Here is a 20552-nt window from a genome sequence, read left to right on the forward strand (position 1 = left end):
AAATAACCCTCCTTTACTACAGACTGCTTCCTTCATGTGGTTTATAAGAGGTCTTTTCTTTTAAGTATCATCCATTAAATGCTCCACATCATCTGTTTGATGTCGTAATGCACGGGACAGTAAACCACTGTGCACAGAAAGCTTCTGTCTGTATTCTCCACCAGACTTTGTCCTTGGAATGTATTCAGACAGGCCAAGAAAAAATACACCTACCACTTCAGATTAATTAAGTAGCTTGATTAGTTGACTTCCTTCACCATTAAGGGATGAGGTGAACCCCAGTAATTAATTTGCTGAAGGGACACCCCTGTCTCTGCACAGTTGCACTAGAAACTGTCTTGAGGTCCCACCTACATACCCACACTCATAGCCTGAAACTGACTCATCTGCTGAATTACATTTTTACTCAGAATGCAACATGCACCTTCATGGTGTTCAGAGAGTTTTCCAAGCATGGAGGAACATTCCAAATACTTACTCTAAAGCACACACAACAAATTAAGGGGGACTTTTATTTTTCTTAGCAGTACAATCAGAAGAGTTCCATTTTACAAACATTACTTCAGCAAATGATTTTTGTTTAATTCATCTCTATCCCTTGATTCATGTTGGACAGGCAACACACATCCAAGTGGTTCAGGCATTGAGGTATTTTGCATGGTGTTTGATGTGATCATTAATAAATGTAGCAATGAAAAAATAGCTGTGATCATAACCCTAGAAAAGAACAACAATAAAGAAATCAGCAAACAACATAAGGTCTGTAATAAAGAAATCATGCTAAGCTCTCTTATAGAAAAGGTAATGACTCTCCTGGTTTGATCCATTTTAAGAAATACCTGGATTATATCTAAAAATGCTAAAGACTATCCAACAGGGTAGGTATATATGAACACTAGAAAGCTAAACAAACAAAGTACCTTAACCTGCCCAAATCTGGGCCACTAAGCTAGAGAGGGGAAACAGCAAGTGTCAGCTCCAGAATGAGATGCAATTGGAGAGAACAGTTCCCACTGTCCTACTGGCAAAACATAGGGCATATGGACAACACAGCCCAGGTCTGAATTACCTCCCCATCCATACTGCTAAAATGATGTCAACCTCTTAACCACTCCCCTTCATCAGCACTAACTCTAGGTGCAGGGTTTATGATAAATGAGAGAGGACAATCCCTCACTCTCCAGACCTGGGCCCCTCACTGGGTCTGGCTGGAAGTTGTCAGTGGCTCTCAGGACAGTGTTGTTTTGGGTCACTGCACTATAGGAAAAAGCAATCCTTCCACCCAGGTCCTTAAGTGATTCTAAGATTTTAAGCAATTCCACCCCTTTCCTGATTTACACAGACACATGCAAACTAAATCATCATGAAATTTTATGTTGAGCACAATACCCACAGCACAGAGAAGGGATCCAGCAAAAGGCCATCTGTCACTTTGCTTGTACAGTGACTGTGATACTTAGTAAAAATGACTAATGCTGTGTCTTCAGCCAAGCACTGGCAACTCGAGCCACCAGCAAGGGATCGGCCTGTACAAACTGGAATTGTGACGGCACCTAGTGGTGAAGTGCAACTGAATCAGGTGCATCCCTTGATGGCCGATACAACAGAAAGTGTCACTTCCCACCCTCTTCCTCACTTGGCCAGGGACAAGAGCGAGAGCATGTCCCGTTAACAAGACACTCTCTTCACTGCCTGCTGCATAGATCCAAAAATCACAAAGCAAGAACCCAACAATCGAGGGCTGCAGAAGCAACTTGCCTGCTGTAGTCTGAAGACCACTGGGATTTTTTGCTCTGTGCAGGCAGCGATGAACTTATCAGGCAGTAACTGGCCCGCAGATAGGAACTGGTCATCTTTGCCCTGATCAATCAAGATGTCAAGGCGAGGGCCTGAGTAGGCCTTCACAAGCTGTGTAGCATCATATGCCTGCAAAAATAAATGAGAAGCAACATCCAGTTACATATGTGCGGCTGGGTCCACTTTGCTGACTTCAAGAAAAGAATGGCACGGAGCGGGTACTGGGCAGCACTGATCAGGACACCAAGTTACACTTTGAAAGAGCAAAAAAACTACAGAAATTCCAAGCAATTGAAAATTAATACCCATGGTCTAAAAAGGGCAAATTGCATGATCTACCTAATTTCCAAGTTGGCAGTTTGACCGAACAGAATCCAGCCCAGGAGAATCAGAAAACAGCAGTATAATCAGTACTGATTCACACCCTTGTTCAGACACTAAATCCTGCTAAAGAAACTTGGTATCTTGATGTAACTACTTTGGCAGCACACATCATAACTTAAAGGCTCTAAACGTACATGTATCAAAATGTAATTGTGCATGGGGAATATGTTTCCTCTGGGGTCCTGTGCTTGGTACATGCTCGAAATAAAAAATTCCTTTAAAAAGACAGCAAAGTGTTTAAGGCTGTGGAGAAGACTGGTCACCAACAAACAGCAAAGCCAAAGTCCTGCACCAAGGCATCAGAGCCATCCTTCCAAGGTGCTTTTAGATCCAAAAATGACACTACAATGGAAATGGGAGCTTGGGCTCACCCAAGCATTGTGGCCATGGTATAAAATGATCCTGCACATATTTACATGGCAATCTTAAGCCAAAATACAGAAATCAGAGGTTGTATATCTGTGCCAAAGGCAGGTGTAAGTCTGTTCCTGATGACTGCTGTTGATCTAGTGGACTGGGTTTACAGAAGAACAAAGCAAGTTAAGGGGACAAAACCCAGGTTTTGTTTTGGGGGTTGATCTGTTTTGTTTTGTTTCACAACAAATACATTAAGTCTAATCAAGTCTAACTGGTGATTTCTAAGTATACAAGCTACTCTAACTTGCAGCTAGCACTCTCCTTTTCTGTAGTGTTTTAATCAGACCTGGATGTCTTCCTAGCAGGTACTTTAATCAAATTTCCAAGGAATTTAACTGCAGCTTGTGCTTATTTACAAGGAAATCTGAGTACCTAGTCATGATGATCCCTTCAACTTAGTTCTAGAAATACAGTGCAATGTTTAAGCTGAGATTAAGAACACTGAACAGCTGCCCAAATAATGCAGCAGCATGCAGATAAACATTTTTGTATCTCAGCCATTCATATATGACTACTTACATCTCAAAATTGAGGCCCGGGAGCTAAAACCTAACTTTGTCTAGTTTAATCCTGTTCTACAGGATATGAATTTCCAAGTATCCAATGGGTTCCTCTTCCAGCTGCCTCCCACAGGCTGCCCCTGAAGATGCCATGAGGCTCATCAGTCTCTGAACAGTTTGCAGCAGGCTCTTTTCAGGCTACTACAAAAATCAACTGATCATAAATCAACTGCTCACAATTCTTCTTAGCACAGATTTTTAAATTTTCATAAACCAGAGAGGAATGTAGTCAATTTGATGAGAGACCTCTATCTCATTACATTTTTATAAGCACCATCAGGCAACAGCAAGTCATACCCACCAGAAACAAACAATGCTTTTCCATGCTTAGGGGTGTAGCAAAACAACAGCACCAGCTCAGGGGAACCCCAGAGTTTCATTCCAGACTCCTGCTGCAATATATTTACAGATCACTCGTTCATGTGTTATCAAAGAACTGTGGTTGCAACACATACCTCCCATTTGCTTGTATCTGGTCCCAGATATCCACCAAAGGCTTTCTTCCCCCACTGACACTGAATTGGGTTGCAGATAGGAGCAAATGCTGATACAGACTGCTCAGAAAGAAAGCATGAAAAAAATACTATGTAACAATGAACTCCTGCAACTGAAACTGTTGATACATTTAATGCTGTAACAGAACTCAGAATTATGTTTTCTTCTGCCACATCTATAGAATCACAGAATCACAGAGTCAGCCAGGTTAGAAGGGACCTCCGAGATCATCAAGTCCAACCCTTGATCCACTATCACTGTGGTTACCAGACCATGGCACTAAGTGCCAAATCCAGTCTCATCTTAAAAACCTCCAGGGACGGAGAACCCACCACTTCCCTGGGCAGCCCATTCCAATGCCTGATTACCCTCTCTGTAAAGAATTTCTTCCTAATATCTAGCCTAAACCTCCTCTGGCACAGCTTAAGACCATGCCCTCTTGTATTGCTGACAGCTGCCTGGGAGAAGAGACCAAACCCTACCTGGCTACAACCTCCTTTCAGGTAGTTGTAGAGAGTGATGAGGTCTCCCTTGAGTCTCCTGTTCTCTAGGGAAATATCTATAAGCATTAGTATACCTTATATAACCTATACTGTATCTTACTTTGTACTTTCCAGGATTCTTCAGAGCAAGAATAAGAGCTCCATGACCTCCCATGGAATGGCCAAAAATAGACATCCGTTCAGAGTCAGTTGGAAAATTGGCATTTATTAGTTTAGGCAGCTGTAAAGGAAACAACAGTGTAATAAGAATGTTAAAGCAACTTGAGCGTGTTTAAGAAAAAATCACACAACGAATTAACTAACTAACCAATTAATTAACACATTTTAATGCCACGAAGCCACTGAAACCAAAGGCACATCTGTGTTCCAGCCTGACATTTGTGATCATGGCCTGAAAGCAACCTGAACACGACTGTAAAATCAAAAGGAAACAATTCAACCAATAATAAGTAACTCAAACTATCTCTATAGAAATCTATCATAACCTTGTAACACAAGATGTGGGAATTTCCTAAGAGAAATTTCTTGATAGAGACATAAATATGCATGTGCTCCTGTAAGTGACCAGAATGGCAAATTTTTCTTGGGATACTATTTTCCCCATATTCCCATTAACTCTGGCTTTATTGCAGACCACACGAAACACCTAAGAGTAAACTGGACACTCACCTTTCTAATATATATCTCAAGGATCTCCTTTCACACCCAGTTAAAGAACCACCTCCCCATCCCCCGCAAGACAGCAAAAACAGTGTGAACAGGCAATACAGGTGAAGTACTGGTGCAGTGAAATGCAGTGCGTTGTTTCACAAGCAGCAGAGCAGAGATTTTACAGGAGCAGAGAATGCACAGATAACAAACTAAGATCAGAAGCATAGGCCAACCCTGCAGCATCTCCAGTAGGAAAGCCGACTCAAGGAGTTCCTGCTCAAGCCCTGCCAGATGTTATCGTCTCCGTGCTGTGGTTCTCTCTCCTCAGTTCTATGACAATATCTGTTTGGTGGGGAAAGGCCTAACAACTGGATAAATCCAATCACTGAAACAATCAGGGATTCAAAAAGAAATAATACATTCTTTTTATAACAGAGAAAAGCAAGAAAATGACAAACCATCCACAGGCTATCAAAATCACCTTAAGCAAACTTTGGTGCTAGGAACAAAGAGTATGACTGAACCGTACCCCTTTACCTTACCCAGCATCAACAGGAGCAAAGTTACCTCATCTTTTATGTAGGAATACATCCTATAGTTTGTTTTCCAAGGATCTTCAGTGGCATCCACATAAAAACCAGCACCAGTGCCAAAATCCCAGCTTTCATCTTCTCCTTCAACATTGCAGCCACCTAGCATGAAAATTCTTTGTATAGTTACTGTCTTTACTACATGTTCAGAATTGGAGAAACTGCCATACAAATCAGAGACTTGGGACTCAAGTTTCCCAATCATCATATCTCTACCCCTCCAAATATAAAACAATTCAGATTTTCATTCATTAGTACAATGTTTTCAACAGTTATTTCAACAACACTTTCAAAATGTCAGTTACATAATACCTGCATATATATCAAACTTCTAAATAGTTTCAGTATCTCTTCATAACTAAATATAACATACAGATCTCTCCAAAATTACTTCTGTAAAACTTTGTCCAATTTACCTAGGGACTTAATCAAAAGTTGTTATTTGTTAATTGGCACTATCAGCTTATTTCAGTCTCTAGGCCTCATCCTATCAAGTATAAGAAACTACGTGAGAAACCGAAACTGAAGAAAATTTCCTTTCCCCCAGAACACGTACCACCAAATAGTGTGCCCAGGCCAATTTATGTGTTTCAAATAATGTTTGCTAACCTTCCTTTCTAAGATTCTAGAGAATAATAACACTTACTGTTCCTGTAATTCCTTAAGTCTATACCTCTACCTTTTCTGCAATTCATTTAATTGCTTCCACCTATATCTCTCCATGAAACTTAAGTAGCTTCTTCTCTGAATAACTGCAGGGTTGTAACCTCTTTTCCAAGGCTACGCTTTCAAACTAAATTTGCAGATGTGTCCTTGAAAGTAATACATCCCATCCAGTCCTCCCTTTGATTAGTCTGTGATTTACCAGCCTGGTTTGCAGAACAGAATGTAATATTTCAAGGTATATGTGGTAGGAAAATAATGGCCTCTCTTTCTCCAAAATGTTCCTAGTTTCTGCAATCCAAAATTACATGGGTTTTTACCACTGTCAGATTACACTGCAAACCCATGTGTAATTTGACAGTGCCTCATAATTTGTGTAAAGATACCTGCCACCCTGTCACAGTGTGAAATCAGATTTGCACAAGGATTCAAAGTTGACTCTGCTCCAGACTGACATGCCCTTGAATGCTGAGTGATTTCATAACTTAACAGTCCAACAGGACTCAGGGTGCTTACACAACATGTTGGATATAGAAAGTCTATCTTTGGTACCTCGGAGATAGACAAAAACTCAGCAAGTCCTGCCAGCCAATGAAGGCAACGCTCATTATGCTAAAAGAAACTTTCATGAAGCCTTGAAAAAATAGAAATTTGAAAAGAAATCTGCATAATACTGCTCAGCACACCTGCCTGGAAAAGCAAACCCCTTAAAAGAAGGAAAAGTAAAGTCTACCAAGGCCTCACAGAGGGTCTGTAATGACAGGTATTTAATGATTTCATGCAGTCTTTTTACCCACCAGGTACATTTCCTAGCTCCTGGAAGATAATTCTCATTTAGTCATAACTACACAGTTAAAAGGCATATGTAAGCATTTTCACTGCATGTGCTCAGATCTCTTAACTAATGATTATATTTTAATAGCTCTTCACTTGTTTCTCCAGACAGCTCAAAGAGATTTAAGAACATTTGGAGTCTCTGAGCTAAAATTTAAGAGTATAATATGAAACACATACTGAATTTCATCCAAATAGTGAAGCAATCCTTATCAGTTATTAGACTTAAAGGCACAAGAGAAGCTGCCAAAAAGGATTTTAAAAAAATGGACACAGCAATGAATATGCAAATGCAGTTACACATTGATGGAGACAACTTACACAGACAACATCAAAAACAAGTTCCAGTATAATCACTCAATGTCAATAAGGCAAAGGTTAGCTGCCCATCTCTAGCCTGCAGCAAATAGCAACAATGAAGTGTAAAGTTCATTCACACACAAGTTTTGCTCTTCTGTCTCTCTTCTTCACTAGAAACATGTATTTATGTTCTTTGACCTGACACAACTTCAAAACCTCAATGTGAAAAATATTTTATGGACAGAATATCACATCATTTCAATATTGCCTCTATTCAGATCTGACCCATTAAAGCTTGGGAAATAGTGGAAGACTGCCACCTTTGTATATAGCACCCATGAGAGTTTAGCAGAATCCAGCAAATACGAAACATACAAGACTGAATCCCCAAATGACTCTATTTCCAATAAGTGCTGATCCATGATTTTCAGGTTTCCCATACTCAGCCGTATACAAATAACAGCACAACATTTAAAAAGTCTGTTCATCAGTAGTCTATTGTAAGGGCAGGGGGGGAAGGGTTTCTGGTTTGCTTTTCCAAGTACTGGAATCCTCTAAAGACATGTGTTTAATCGGCTTTAGAAGACAGAATACAATAAAGAGCAAGCATTGCAGCTTTGTGTCACAACACAGTTCTGCAGGTTTTACAGAGTCTCAGCAAGTCACAAAGTGTCAGCAAGAATTCTAATAACACATGATTCTTGTTTCACTTTTCTTTCCTCTCCTCATTCGTGCTGATTTCAATGGCCTCTTTGTTCTAGTTTTAGTGCCACAACAGCAAGAGTTTCAGATGTCGAACCCTCACTACCACGTTATTAAGTACACACACAATATGATCTAGCGAACAATTCAAGATACAGAAGATGAGGTCATATTCTGACTCAGGTGGGCAACACACTTTGTAGCAAACTGCAGCACTCCATTAGCCAAAGATAGAGACAGTGCCCTTCTTTGTAACAATTCTTATGTCTCTTGCTAGAACTTACGTGGGCTTGTGTCTGGTGCAACCACAATAAGACCGTGTTCAGCTGCAGCTTGTTGAAAACCAGCTTTTGTTATAAAATTCTGTTCTGTGCAAGTTAACCCTAGAGAAATAAAAATATCACTGGTTACTCATCACTCACAGTACACCGGTTTCAAAACCCTTCTTGACAGAAAAGGTTTTGAAAAACAAGGGATTCCTATCTCCATAAACAGGGAAAAGTCTTTCCACTAGGTTCAACAATACTTAACAATCCACAGAAACAGACACAGTTGCATGTCAGGTCTAGTAACACTAACGTGATCAAAACCAGGTCAGTGTGTACTCCGTATCCCCCTGAGTCCCTACTCATATAGCTTAATAGTGCCCTCAACTACCATGAATTTAAATCCATTAACCACAGACACTGTTGCTAAGGTTGACATCCTTTACTTCTGACACCTAACCCTGCAACTATATTTTTCTGTCTACTGCCATCTCAGCTGTTTGCATCACAGAATTACACTTGTGGTCTGACAAAGTTCACATACTTTAGGCAGTATAAGGGCCTGTAAGCACTTTGCTCCAAACCCACAGCAATCCATGCCTTCTGTACTGCAGCAGGCCCAAATTAAGTCCAATTACAAATAAATAATACTCCACACGAATATTTTAATTTTTCTTCATTGTACAATTTGAGAGGGTTTAATGATTCTTGTTTTCTCTGAGGGCAAGTTGCAAATAACCTCATTTGATGGATATACTAGCCAAGACAGCATGGTTTACATTCAAAAAATAAATGTGCTGCATGGCTCAGAGGTCTTCAGATAATTTTGATGTTTCTAACATTAAGGATAAACATTTTTACGTAGTCTGCTGTCATTCTCCAAATCAGACCTACTAGCTATTTTGTGTAATGAATACATACAAGGAGCATATTATTCACACTAACAGTCAAGTCTCCTGCTTTCTAAACAGAAGTCTCAACAAAGCAACTCCTAAAATTACAGAACAGAGTTTGTGCTTTTCATCTTGAATAATAGGAAAAAAACCAATGATTTAATTAATTTATCCAAGAGCCTTCACCAACATAAATCTGACCATTTTGAAAGCCTTAACATTATTTATGCAATAAATAATGCCTTAACATTATTTATGCAGTTTTGGTGCAAGACCCAGCTCTATGGGAGATGGCAGAAATAGGATGGAGAAACAAAGCCAGGATAACTGGGAGCACATGTCTGTACACACAGACTCATCCCAGCTTGCCTTACATCCAGCAAGATAGCAGATGGATAGGAAGCTGCAGGAGCTGGAGACACGAAGAAATGATGCTGTGGATGGACAACTTCACTGCTCTTGCACAACCTTGTTCAGCCCCTGGCCCTTTCTGATCCTACACGTTTACCTTACTCTAGATGTACTTGCACTAAAGCAGCTAACAGCACCTCTCTCTTCAAGTTCACCAGCTGCTCCCTGCAAAACCGCACTCAGAATAAGATGGAGTCCACAGGACAAATGTGCTGGCTTCCATGGGCTGTATTTCACATCCCTACTCTGTTAGCTGAAGCAGTCTGTCATAAAAAAAGGGAAGCAGGAAGTGCCCCAGTGGGAAGGCCTTTCAGGAGAACCTTTAAATGTATAAGTTTTGGAACAAAAAGTATGAATATTTTAGAACACAAGGGCAGAATATTTTGAACACTGAGCATTTAGAACTGGTAGGCTACCCCAAGGCTGGCTGCATCCTAATGTATCACAGTATGCTCAAAGTAAATGCTTCTTCCAGAAGATGATCTTTTGTAGAATTCAAGAGCTGCCACTTTAGTACCTCTACATTAGGTTTTCAGTAACCGCAGCTCAGTAGTTTGAACATGTTTAAGATTATCTTTTTTAAATTACTAAAATTCACGTTACTTACCCGAGAGCCAATACAGCACAGGACACTTTCCAGTTTCCGCTTTTGGAGGCAAGTAGATTCCAAATTTCATTTTGCATTTTAGTTCTGCACTGTATTAATAAAAGACTCCTTGTTATCACCACTACTTGATTAACAAGATCACTATCATCAAAAAAAGAAAGGTAACTCAATGCATTTAATTCAAAGAGAGATTTTGTCAGTGAATTGTAACAGCTAAGGTAAATGAAGTTAAAAGCCATTTTTAAACTCAGCCTTAGACTCGAATTGGCAACAGCTGACTTTCCTACCTTGTTCTGAATATCCTTACAACAGAGGCTTACAAATAAGCCACATTTTCGCAGTGCTGCTAACTGGGAACAGTTTGAAAACTGAATTCTGAACCCCAGCAATATTTAACTTGAGCTTTGGCTATTAAATTGCAAAGTAATTTTTACTGAAGATCTACTGCATCTGTCTGCTCTTTTCCTGAGGGCATAGAAGTGAAATATCTAGTAGAGTGAATGGAACTTTGCACCCACAGTGATTCTCTGTGCCGCAAATAAGACAATCCAAAGTGATGGAGCTTCATTTTCAAAGGTAAAAATACTGGCTTCCTATCTCAGATCTGCAGCACTAAGTACACTAGATTATGTTAAACATTAACACAGAAATACAAGAACACAGCCAAAGCAGCAGAAGACATTATTTCTTACTGAAATACAGATATTAGTGGGAACATGCTATTTTCCTGCAGACTGAAAACACTCACAGCAATGAAAGTATATGTTTAGCCCCATGCTAAACATCTAGGCTGCTTTAGCAGTGTTTACCTGTCATGTTCAAACACCTTCTGGAAACCCTCAAAGCATTTGTTGCTGGAAACTTGTTTCAGAGCCATGATTTTAACTGCAAAAAAAGAGGAGTAAGTTAAATTTGAAAATAAAACATTCCTGGACTTACAGTGAGTTTTGAGAAAAGAAGAGTTGAGTACAACTTGAAATATCTTTGTTTAGTTTTATAGTTTTTCAGAATCTCCTGAAAACACTTTCTGATCTTTCATTAACTTTTTATTTCCCTACAGAAAAGGGAAAGGGGAGACTGAACTCTTGTGAGCAGGACAGGCAAAGCCTTCCTGATTTCCTATAGACCCACATCTTCAATCACCTTTACCTCTGCAGTAACTGTGGCTTGCTCTTTGTCTACCAACGCCGCTACCCAACAAGCAATCTCACGTGCTGTGGTTAACCTGCAGCTGCCTGTGACATGGGGCCAGGCTGCTACCTCCACAATGACTGTACAGGAGATAAACCTGTCCCACCTTTCACTCGGTGTGTGTGGTAGCATCCAGCCACTAATTACCACAATACTGAGGACTGTTCTCATCTTTGATGGAAATTAATTACCATGTTCTAACACTCTGTGGGATGGCAGAAACAGAGAAGCAGAAGGCTTATTCCTGCAGCAAGCAGTATGAAAAATACAAGCAAAGAAAGAGTAATGGGAGTTTTAGAATAGCTGGTAGTGCAAAAGTAGTAAATTTGCTAAGGAAATTCGGGAAGGCTGACAGAGAAGTGGACACTGTCAGTGTGCACAGGCAGTACGTCCAACCAGGCAGCTGAAAAGGGGACAGACCAAAAGGGTCACAGAATATACTGAGTTGGAAAGGGCCCACTAGGATCATCAAGTCCAACTCTTAGCAGGACAGCCCGAAGAATCCTACCGTGTACCTGAGAGCATTGTTCAAATGCATCCTGAACTCTGTCAGGCTTGGTGCTGTGACCACTGCCCTGGGGAGCCTGTTCCAGTGCCCAGCCACCCTCTGGGTGAAGAACCATTTTCCAATATCCAACCTAAACCTCCCCTTACACAACTTCAGGCCATTCCCTCGGGTCCTGTCACTGGTTGCCAGGGTCGGCATACAAGAAAATCCTGAGAAGAAACCAGGTAATATCACACCAGGTAACAAATGTCAAACCGAAAACGTTTCACTCCTAAGAGCTGTGCGCTTCTGTGGGGCACCGGCCAAGAAAAGACACTCACCACGGAGAGCCCTCAGGGGCTGATCGTTGTCTCCTACCACCCCGGTAGGAGGGGCCGCAGCCGAGGGGCGGGCACCAGGCAGTGCCTTACACCCATCCCACCGCAGCACCGAGCTAGAGGGGCTGAAGCAGTATCAAGGCCGCGGCTCGGCCGGGCTCGGCTCGGGACGCCCCTTTCCGTTTCCACATAGCCAGTCCTGCCCGCTGCCCCTAAGCGCTCTCCTGTGCCTCCATTTCCACCCTCCCGCCCTCGGAGACAGCGATCCCTCCCCCGCGGCCTCCTGCCGGCCGGGCCCGCACGGCCCTGCCGCTGCCGCCGCCCGCTCTCCCCACAGCGCGGCCCCGGCTCGGCCGCCCCGCGCTCCCCACCCCGCACCGCCCGGCCCGCGGCCCCTTCCCCGCTCCCTTACCGCGGCGGTGCGACGGGCCCGAGCGCTGGCGGTGCGGGGTGAGGGGCAGTCCCTGCGCGCAGGCGGCCTCCCGGCACCCCCGCCCCGGCCCGCCCCCGCCTCCCACCCGCCATGGTGCGGCGGCGGCGCGGCCGCTGGGGAGGGTAAGCTGGGTACCGAGCACCTCTGAGCCTCTGCGCTGCGGAGGTGGCCCTCGCGGCTCTGCAGGAGAATATATTGAGCAGTAAGAAAATTAAGAATTAAATAAAAAGTTAATCCAAAGAATCTGATAATAGTGGACTATTCGAAGCAGCAAGTGTTTCTGTTAGTGTCATTGTCCCTCTTCAAGGGTAGACAAAATGCCTGAGCTGGGACCGCTGCATCTGTACGTTCTAAATGTTTTACCTCCCCTCAGTATTTTAGAGGTCTTCATAGCAGCTGCCACCTGACAGACTGCTAATTTTATAATGGACTCAAATTCTAATTAGGTATTTTACACCTCACCTGCAAGATAGCAAAGTAAAGCAGACAATTGGTAGTGTTTCCATCTTATTCATAACCCAAATTATCTCACTTTCTGCTGTTAGAGGGTCTGGTCTCTCTTTTTTTTTTTTTTTAATTTCTTATTTATTTATTTATTTACTTATTTGCAGTTAAACATGCCTATCAGTTGTCAAAAATTGTCCTCAGCAAAGCTCTCTCCCTCTTTGTAGTCTTCTACCATGTATTGCACTGGCAGCAACTATTTTTGCCCATAACATTTTGCAGTCTTTACTTTGCCAATGTGACAGTAATTCCCTTTGTATTTTTGATCCCTTCTTCCAGCAAGGCACAGTACTGACAAGTTTGTACCCTGAGTACTTTGTATTCTTCCCTGGCAGATCTGTTTGGACTGCAGCTACTGGACCTTAGACCTGGGCCACACATCTTGCCTTCCAGAGCAGCTTAGCTATCTTGTCTCTCTACTTGGATGTAGTTGGTACAAATAGTCTGTCTCTGAGCTGTTTAAATTTCGTTTTCTCAGTTTTTCTTTGTCAAGATGGGGTTAAGTTGCCATTAATCAAATTAAATTGTGTTTCTTCTTGTATTTCTCTAGCACTCTTCAGGTTGTTGTCGATCTTGTCTATCTCGCATTGGCCTCTTTAGCCACCAGTGCACCTGTAGCAAATGTGGGTAGAGCCCTTCCCAAATCTTCATTCGCGAAGACTAGTCATGATGATGATGATATGATGTATGCCCAGCTTGCATAGAATAAACTCTTTACAAAGATGAAAGGATGTATTTTCTGCAATTTTGTGAGTAGAGAATTGAGGCAAAAGAGGGGACCCTTTGCTTTCTGTAGCTGTTTGCACTTGTGCAAAACACTAAAATTTTTAGTTGGTAATATAACTTTGCAAAGATATCAGTGACAGTGTACAGCAGATTAGATAATGAGTGACTCATTCAAGTTCACAGAGAAAGTTTTTTGGAAAGTCAGGAACTGAACCCAAGTCTCTTTGGCATGACCCAAAAATCAGCAATTAAAAAAAGGCATGACTGTGGCATAGGAAAAGGAACGACCATTCTCAACAGGTGTACTCTCAAGTAGATAACTCCGTGTATGTGATTATGGATGGGGTATAAATATTAAACAAATTCTTCTTCTATGAGTGCAGTTCTTAATGAAGGAGTATGTGTTTACTTTGAACATTCCCTGCAGTACATTAAACTCCCTTCAGTTTCTGGAACTGATGATTAGATTTTGTCTTGCAGCTAAAAGGAGGTGAAATGAAAAAATACCCAGCAAGACAGAGTTATAAAATCATTTTGATTTTAGTGATCTGGGATGTTGTTAATAGCACACAAGGATGGAAGACAGATGAGTTTTGTGTTGATAGGTTTCCTTTGAAAAGCTATTAGTTGGAAAAACAAATTGTCAAGCAGGTCATATCTACAGTTACAAAACATATTTTGACATTTTTCTTACAGTTGTATGTATCTATAAATAAATACAGTTTATATTATCTTTGCGCTGCATATTCCTAGTGCTGTATATGTCGCTGCGAGATAGACCTCTTTAGCCACCAGTGCACTTGTAGCAAATGTGGGTAGAGTCCTTCCCAATCTTCATTCGCGAAACCTAGCCATGATGATCTTCAGGTTGTTCCTTCCGTCTCTTTCTGTGTGCATTCTGTAGCTCTCTTAATGCCCTACTCTCTCTAGCAAGATATTGCCCAGTTAGTTATTTGAGCTAAACTTTAGCCAGTTTGTTTTCTCTCTTGGATATGTAGACAGCTCTCATTAAGCACGTCTCCTTTTCCATGGTATCTGCAATTGTTTCTAGCTATTTATTTCTCTCTTGTCAGTATAAAAATTGACTAACTCAGGCAGTGATACTGATAAGATTTCTATGTGTCCTTGGTCTTCCTACCCAAGTCCCTTAGATAGGCTCTGTCCTATTTGCTCTCATTTCAGTGACATATTCAGAAGGATACAAATGGCAGCCTGCTGATGAGTTTGCCTGGCCTCCCCACGTCTCCATAGCAGACATTATTTTTTTATTTCTTTTCAATCAAAAATGAGTGAAAGTAAATGCATAGGTATGTAATGTGAGAGCTGTGTCACAGCCCTCCAGAGAGCTGTTTTCATGGCACAGAGCTGACGCACCATGGTAATGTCAAGAACAGTGTAAGGCAGAGGGAGCCAGGCTGGTACAATCTCTTCTGTGCTGTGGTTAGATCTGTCTAGTATCTTTGGTTATGTGCATTTGTTTAATATTAATGCCACTTCTGTATCCTTTGAGACAGTGTCTGCAGCTCTCACCTGTGAATTCATTTTGTTAGCATTCTGCCTATCATTTTGGATTCTCTAAAAGATACGAGATGTGAAACAGGCTTCTTTTCTTTCATCATTAAATGGCTTCTCATATGGTACAGCAAGGCAACCAGTAGAAATAAGGATATTAAAAGAAAGATATAGACTCACTTTGGAAAATCTTTTGGCTTATGGATTCTTGCTTTACGTATTACATTATTGTTGTATACAACACATACTGGTCCAACATACTTTCTGTGAGGTCCTCCTACACAGCCAGTGTTTTCTAGCATTTTTAGTGCTTTCTAATATTTTACCACTGATCTAATCCAGTGATATGATTTCACATCATCTACCTAGAATTTCTGTTGGCACTAGTAAGAAAGTCTTTGTTTTCTGTCAGAAGGACTTCTGCCTTTTCACCATCCTTTCTGTACTTGGGGAAACATACTTTTAGGTTCAACCCACTCAAACACATTTGCTGTAAAGCTTCCAGCAAGAAACTTTCACATTGTAGGCAAGCAACCTGTATGTCTTAAGCTCATAGCACCAAATTCTTCCTTTCCCATTTTCTTTTCAGAAAGTACAGTCCTTCCCTCAGCATCTGGGTACACACTTTTCCAATGTTTTTGTTTTGATAGTCTGAATTAAGGATGGTAGTTACTTGACGTGACGAGGGAAGGCACGAGACGCTCAATGTGAGAATCAACGAACTTCATTTATTACAGATTGACAACAGCTTAATATACACTCCATAATGGGTTCATACATATTGCAGGGACTAAGCTCATTATTGGTACTTACTTAAGTGGTGATATCATCTCTACTCCCTTCCATTGTTTACACAGGTGGCTCTTCAGTTGCCTTTGTTTTGCTAATGCCAACCTCCTGTTTATCAGCCAGTTTTAGCACATCAGAGACACTGTTGCTTTCCCATGGCCTTGCCGTCTCAGAGGTTCACACAAGCTAATTCCTTACAGTTACTAACTTCCTCCTGCCAGTGCTTTTCAGTACTTTTTTCTCAACTTTTTATATGTGATCTCATTTTCACTTTGGTTATTCAGAGTGCTGAATTCACACTTCACAGTCCACTTTGCCAGGATATTATTTGTATGTTGTTTTTTTCTGTAAAGAACTTTTCCAGTGTTCTTGATAGCAATTGTTCATAATTTAGCCATTTATGATTTCAATGTGATATTTGCAAAAATTCTTAAGTTGTCTTATTAGCTCAGTTGGTTAAAACTTGGTGCTAATTACAGCAAGATTACAGTTTCGATCCCCTGTATGGGCCATTCATTTAAGAGTTGGACTCAGTGATCCTTGTGGGTCCTTTCCAACTCAGAATATTCTGTGATTCTGTAAATCTATGCTTTATACCATGCTATTGGTCATTTCCAAGCAACATATATGGGTGGTAACAGTATAATCTCTCAGTATTTTTTCAGGTGACTGTATTGACAAAACCTATTTTAAGTCTTTAGCTTTTCAAGGGAGAAACTCTGCACAGGGAAGAGAATTTTCTGCCACTTCATTGTTATTGATTATTTTTTCTGTTTCCTTTTCTTTACCACATCCATCTATCTTACCTTTTGTCTTAGATAGAAGATAGATCTTCTGAAGTTTCTTTTCTTTTTTCCCATACCATCAGGATTTCACCTGGATGCAACTTGTCATGTCATTAACTGCTGTCCCTTCAAGACAGTTCTTTATTTTTTCTTCAGCTTGCCCAACGTGCTTCTTATTCAACAAAACCCAAAGCAGAGGATAGAATCTACACACACTCACTTACTTTATCCACAAACATTGAGGTCTTTTTCTCTTTTGCTCCATTTCTGGATTTCATTACTTCTTTTTTGTTCATTAGAGACTTCTCATTTGAGTCCATAGGTCTTTTTGGGAAACAGTATTGTCCTTTGGTCTTGCTTGCACTGTAATGCAAGTTACATAGCTCCCCTGACTTCTCTTTAATTTGGCCATATCTTGTATTGGTGTTTCTGCAGCACTGCACTGGTGATCTGGAATGGCCTCGATAACTCTGAGCAGCTATGAGGTTGAGCATGTTCATGAACCCTCTTTGCAGAGAGACTGTGGGAAATATATATGCACAGAAAATTTGCAGTTGCAGAAACAAGTAATTTGTGAGAAGAAATTTTTTTAAAAATTATTTGTTCTTAGAGCAGTTAAAGTACTAAAATCTTTTCGGGGGGGAGGTGGGTGGTGGAAAACAAGCATGCTTCTTTTATTACAGTAATGCAAGAAATATTAGTAATACTTACTTATTACAACTAATACTAAATCCAGCGAGGAATATGCATCTGATAATTCTGTCAGAAAGTTTTTTTTCTTTTAATGCTTTATAATTAAAAATCAAACAGTCTTGCTTTTTTATAGTAAATTAACTGCATGTATTTGTACTGTTTCTTGTTTTCTATTTTTTTTCTAGTAGAGATTAATTTTGAACTTCTGAAGAGTCTGCTTGTTTGAGAAATATTTCCACATACAGTTTTAAATATCTCATGCATTTACGGAGCCTTTAAAACTGTTATTTTGAATTGAGATATTCAAGTAAAATTTGAGGTGTAATTGCAGCTAAATAAAGATATTGGCTAACAGGAATATAATAGTTAATATCTGACTTAGCAAATGCCAAAGGACAAATTTAAATTCAACTTCAGCCAATAAATAATTTAGTAGAACATTAGGGCTCATCTTACTAATAGGAGCTACAAGGAGAGGTGGAGGCATAAATGCCATTTTTTTAGGCTTGCCGTTGTCTTTCCAAGAAGATATGCTTTTCTTTAGGTCTTAGGGAACAAATTAAGATGACCAACACCAGCTGGCATTCCTAGGATTTCTTGATCCTTACATGAGCCTTGAATTAATACAACTACAGTAGACTTTCTTTCTTGGTCTTGGGGTACATTCAGGCCACAGATTTGAAGAGAATTAGCAAAAAACTTGATTGATCTGAATTTAAAAAAATATAACTCTCTTCTGAATGTCCTCATTTAATTTGATTCAGGCTGAGTAACTGAAATTTCAGAAAAGAATAAGCCTTGAAGGGAACAAGTTTTCAGTCAGTAATACATGGGATTATTTAGTTATAACTGGTGTCAAAAAATGGGAAAAAAAATGGAGTCACAGCCTTGAACTTCAGGAGAGAAAACAGGGGTTATTGGCCAGGTTCAGTGGGAGTCTGCCCTGGCAGGCAAAGGAGAACCCAGGGGAGTTTGTTCATCTTCAAGGACAACCTCCTCCAAGCACAGAGTGAGTGCATTCCCTAGGCAGAATGCTGAGCACAGGTCAGCAGGGATGAAGAAAAGGCTCCTGACTGTGCCGACTGCAAAAAAGAAGCCTACAGAAAGTGGAAGTAGGAATGGACTACTTGGGGAGAATATAGAAATATCTCTAAAACATGCGAGGATGGAGTTAGGAAAGCCAAAGGTCAGTTGGGAGAGAAACTAGAAGTGAAGGGCAATAAGAAGTTTCTTCATGTACATTGACAGCAAAATGAAGGTTAAAGAGAATGTGGGCCCACTGCTCAGTGAAACAGGGGAGCTACTGTGAGAGACCATGGAAAAGAATGAGGTAGACAGTGGTGCTTTTTTGCCCCAGTTCTCACCAATGAATTTGTCCCTTCAGGTGAGTATTATCCAGAACAGGGCATGTAGGAAGATCAAGCAAACTAAGGGCAGGTCAGCCTTACAACCATCCACAGAAAAGTAATGAAACAGATCCTTCTGGAAGCCATTTCCAAGTATAAAAAAAAACAAGAAGGTGATTTGAGATAGACAACATGGGTTTACCAAGGGCACAGCACACCTGACCAGTCTAATTGCCTTCTGATGAGAATTCCATCTCAGTGGACAAAGCAGGAGCAGTAGAAGTTGTATACTTTAGCAAGGGGTTTGAAAGAACTTCTAATAGTCCCCTTGTCTCCTTTTAACAAGATTGGAGAAATATGAGCTCGATTAGTGGATAATAAGGTGGGTGGAAAATAGGCTGGATTGATGGGCTCAGAGAGTATTGATCAGCAGTACAGAGTCCGGCTGACAGAGTGACACCCCTGAGTGATCGATATGAAGGACAAGACTGTTTAGTGTCCTTATGAATGACCTGGATGATGAGATGGAGTACATCTGATTTATGTAGCTAAGAAAAGAACCAGTTTATTGCACTCCTTGCAGTAACAGAAATAAAGAGAGAAGGATAATAGAACTTTTCGAAGAGACTTCAGTTCAAAAACATAATTTGGAGTTTAGGAAAAAATCCAACTTGCAGTAAGGAAAGGAAAAGTTATTCAGCACTGTTGATAAGTCATTGAAAAAAAAAGGAAAGAGATTATTTCCATTGACAGTGACCAGGTCCACAATGCAAAGCACTGCACAAAAACCTGTTGAAGCAAACCTTCTGACTTGAAGGGTTCACTGTCTACAAGACAAAAGGGGGAAAAAAGTATTTTCAACACTTCACATGTGAAGAACAGAGATGCAGATTTCCAGAGTGCAGCCATGATGAGTATTGCTCATGTGGAAACTTCATCTATTACTTTATGCACAGTTATATGCAGCAATTCCAAATACTTTGGTGGAGTAACTGTTGACTAGTCTGCCTCTAAATTATGAGATTTCCCACCTTTGTTTCACCCTGAATGGTTCCATCTCTTTCACAAGCCAATTTCTAAAGTAGGTAACCTGCCTCGGATTAACTTTCAGGCTCCTGTGTGCTGCTTCCCAAATGATTACCTTTTTTTTTCTCAAAGGAAGTGTCAAAGAGGAATTTTGGGATAATGTGGCTTTCTTTGGGTCATTCAGGGTCTCAAAACTGCTGTAATTCATCTCAGAAAGTGTCTTTATAAACCACTTGTGTTCCATATTTTTGCTGGTTCTACAAAGCTAAAGTAAGTAAACCTGACTCATTTAAAACACATAAATCTTAATTGCAATAACTGTGCATTGCTAGGAATTTTTTTTCATGTGTCAATAAGAACTGCAGATTCCCAGATGTCCTCTGAAAATCTCTATTTCCCAAGCATTGCAAAGTAGAGGCTTTACTCATGTCTTTTAAGTCCTGGGTTCTGCTCCTAACTCACTGAGTGGCTTCTTTTGCCAATTTTATCTCACTATATGCCTCAGTTGCCCATCAGCAAATAAGTCCCAGCAGTAGTTGTCTTTTCCTGAAAAAAATTGTAAGAATAAATAAATATGAATGAAGTCTGACAGTGACTGTAGTAATCTGTTTAACATGTTTCTCTTTCGCCCTTCTTTTTTCCTCAGATG

The 20552-nt window shown here is 40.6% G+C and overlaps 2 protein-coding genes across 3 annotated transcripts; both read right to left on the reverse strand.

The window, feature by feature from the left end:
* Positions 1–494: 494 nt before the first annotated feature.
* ESD (esterase D) lies at positions 495–12544 on the reverse strand. 2 transcript variants are annotated; one of them, XM_027674356.1, is made up of 9 exons: positions 12502–12544; positions 10883–10958; positions 10074–10162; positions 8181–8279; positions 5375–5499; positions 4257–4376; positions 3614–3712; positions 1759–1926; positions 495–717 (listed from the first exon to the last, which is right to left on the reverse strand). In XM_027674356.1, the coding sequence occupies exons 2-9, from the start codon at positions 10948–10950 to the stop codon at positions 637–639; spliced, it is 849 nt and encodes a 282-aa protein (XP_027530157.1). In that variant the 5' UTR covers positions 10951–10958; positions 12502–12544; the 3' UTR covers positions 495–636. The 2 variants fall into 2 exon arrangements, with proteins under 2 accessions (XP_027530157.1, XP_027530158.1); XM_027674357.1 differs by lacking the exon at positions 12502–12544 and adding an exon at positions 12093–12258.
* LOC113963704 (translation initiation factor IF-2-like) lies at positions 12302–17158 on the reverse strand. The gene is made up of 2 exons (XM_027675122.1): positions 17059–17158; positions 12302–12702 (listed from the first exon to the last, which is right to left on the reverse strand). Exons 1-2 carry the CDS (start codon positions 17156–17158, stop codon positions 12302–12304), a joined length of 501 nt encoding a protein of 166 aa, XP_027530923.1.
* Positions 17159–20552: the final 3394 nt, after the last annotated feature.

Source organism: Neopelma chrysocephalum, unplaced genomic scaffold (assembly GCF_003984885.1).
Source record: "Neopelma chrysocephalum unplaced genomic scaffold, ASM398488v2 Primary Assembly neopelma1_25, whole genome shotgun sequence".
NCBI lineage: Eukaryota > Metazoa > Chordata > Aves > Passeriformes > Pipridae > Neopelma > Neopelma chrysocephalum.

Excerpts from the sequence above, each read along its gene's own strand:
- ESD (XM_027674356.1), bottom strand. The coding sequence starts at position 10,950 with ATGGCTCTGAAACAAGTTTCCAGCAACAAATGCTTTGAGGGTTTCCAG. Across the intron at positions 4,377-5,374 it reads ATTCCTACATAAAAGATGAG|CTGCCTAAACTAATAAATGC; the intron begins GTAACTTTGCTC and ends TTTCCTTTACAG. Across the intron at positions 718-1,758 it reads TGGTCTTCAGACTACAGCAG|GGTTATGATCACAGCTATTT; the intron begins GCAAGTTGCTTC and ends GTTCTTTTCTAG.
- LOC113963704 (XM_027675122.1), bottom strand. The coding sequence starts at position 17,158 with ATGGACTCAAATGAGAAGTCTCTAATGAACAAAAAAGAAGTAATGAAA. Across the intron at positions 12,703-17,058 it reads AATGTTTGTGGATAAAGTAA|AGCCGCGAGGGCCACCTCCG; the intron begins GTGAGTGTGTGT and ends ATTCTCCTGCAG.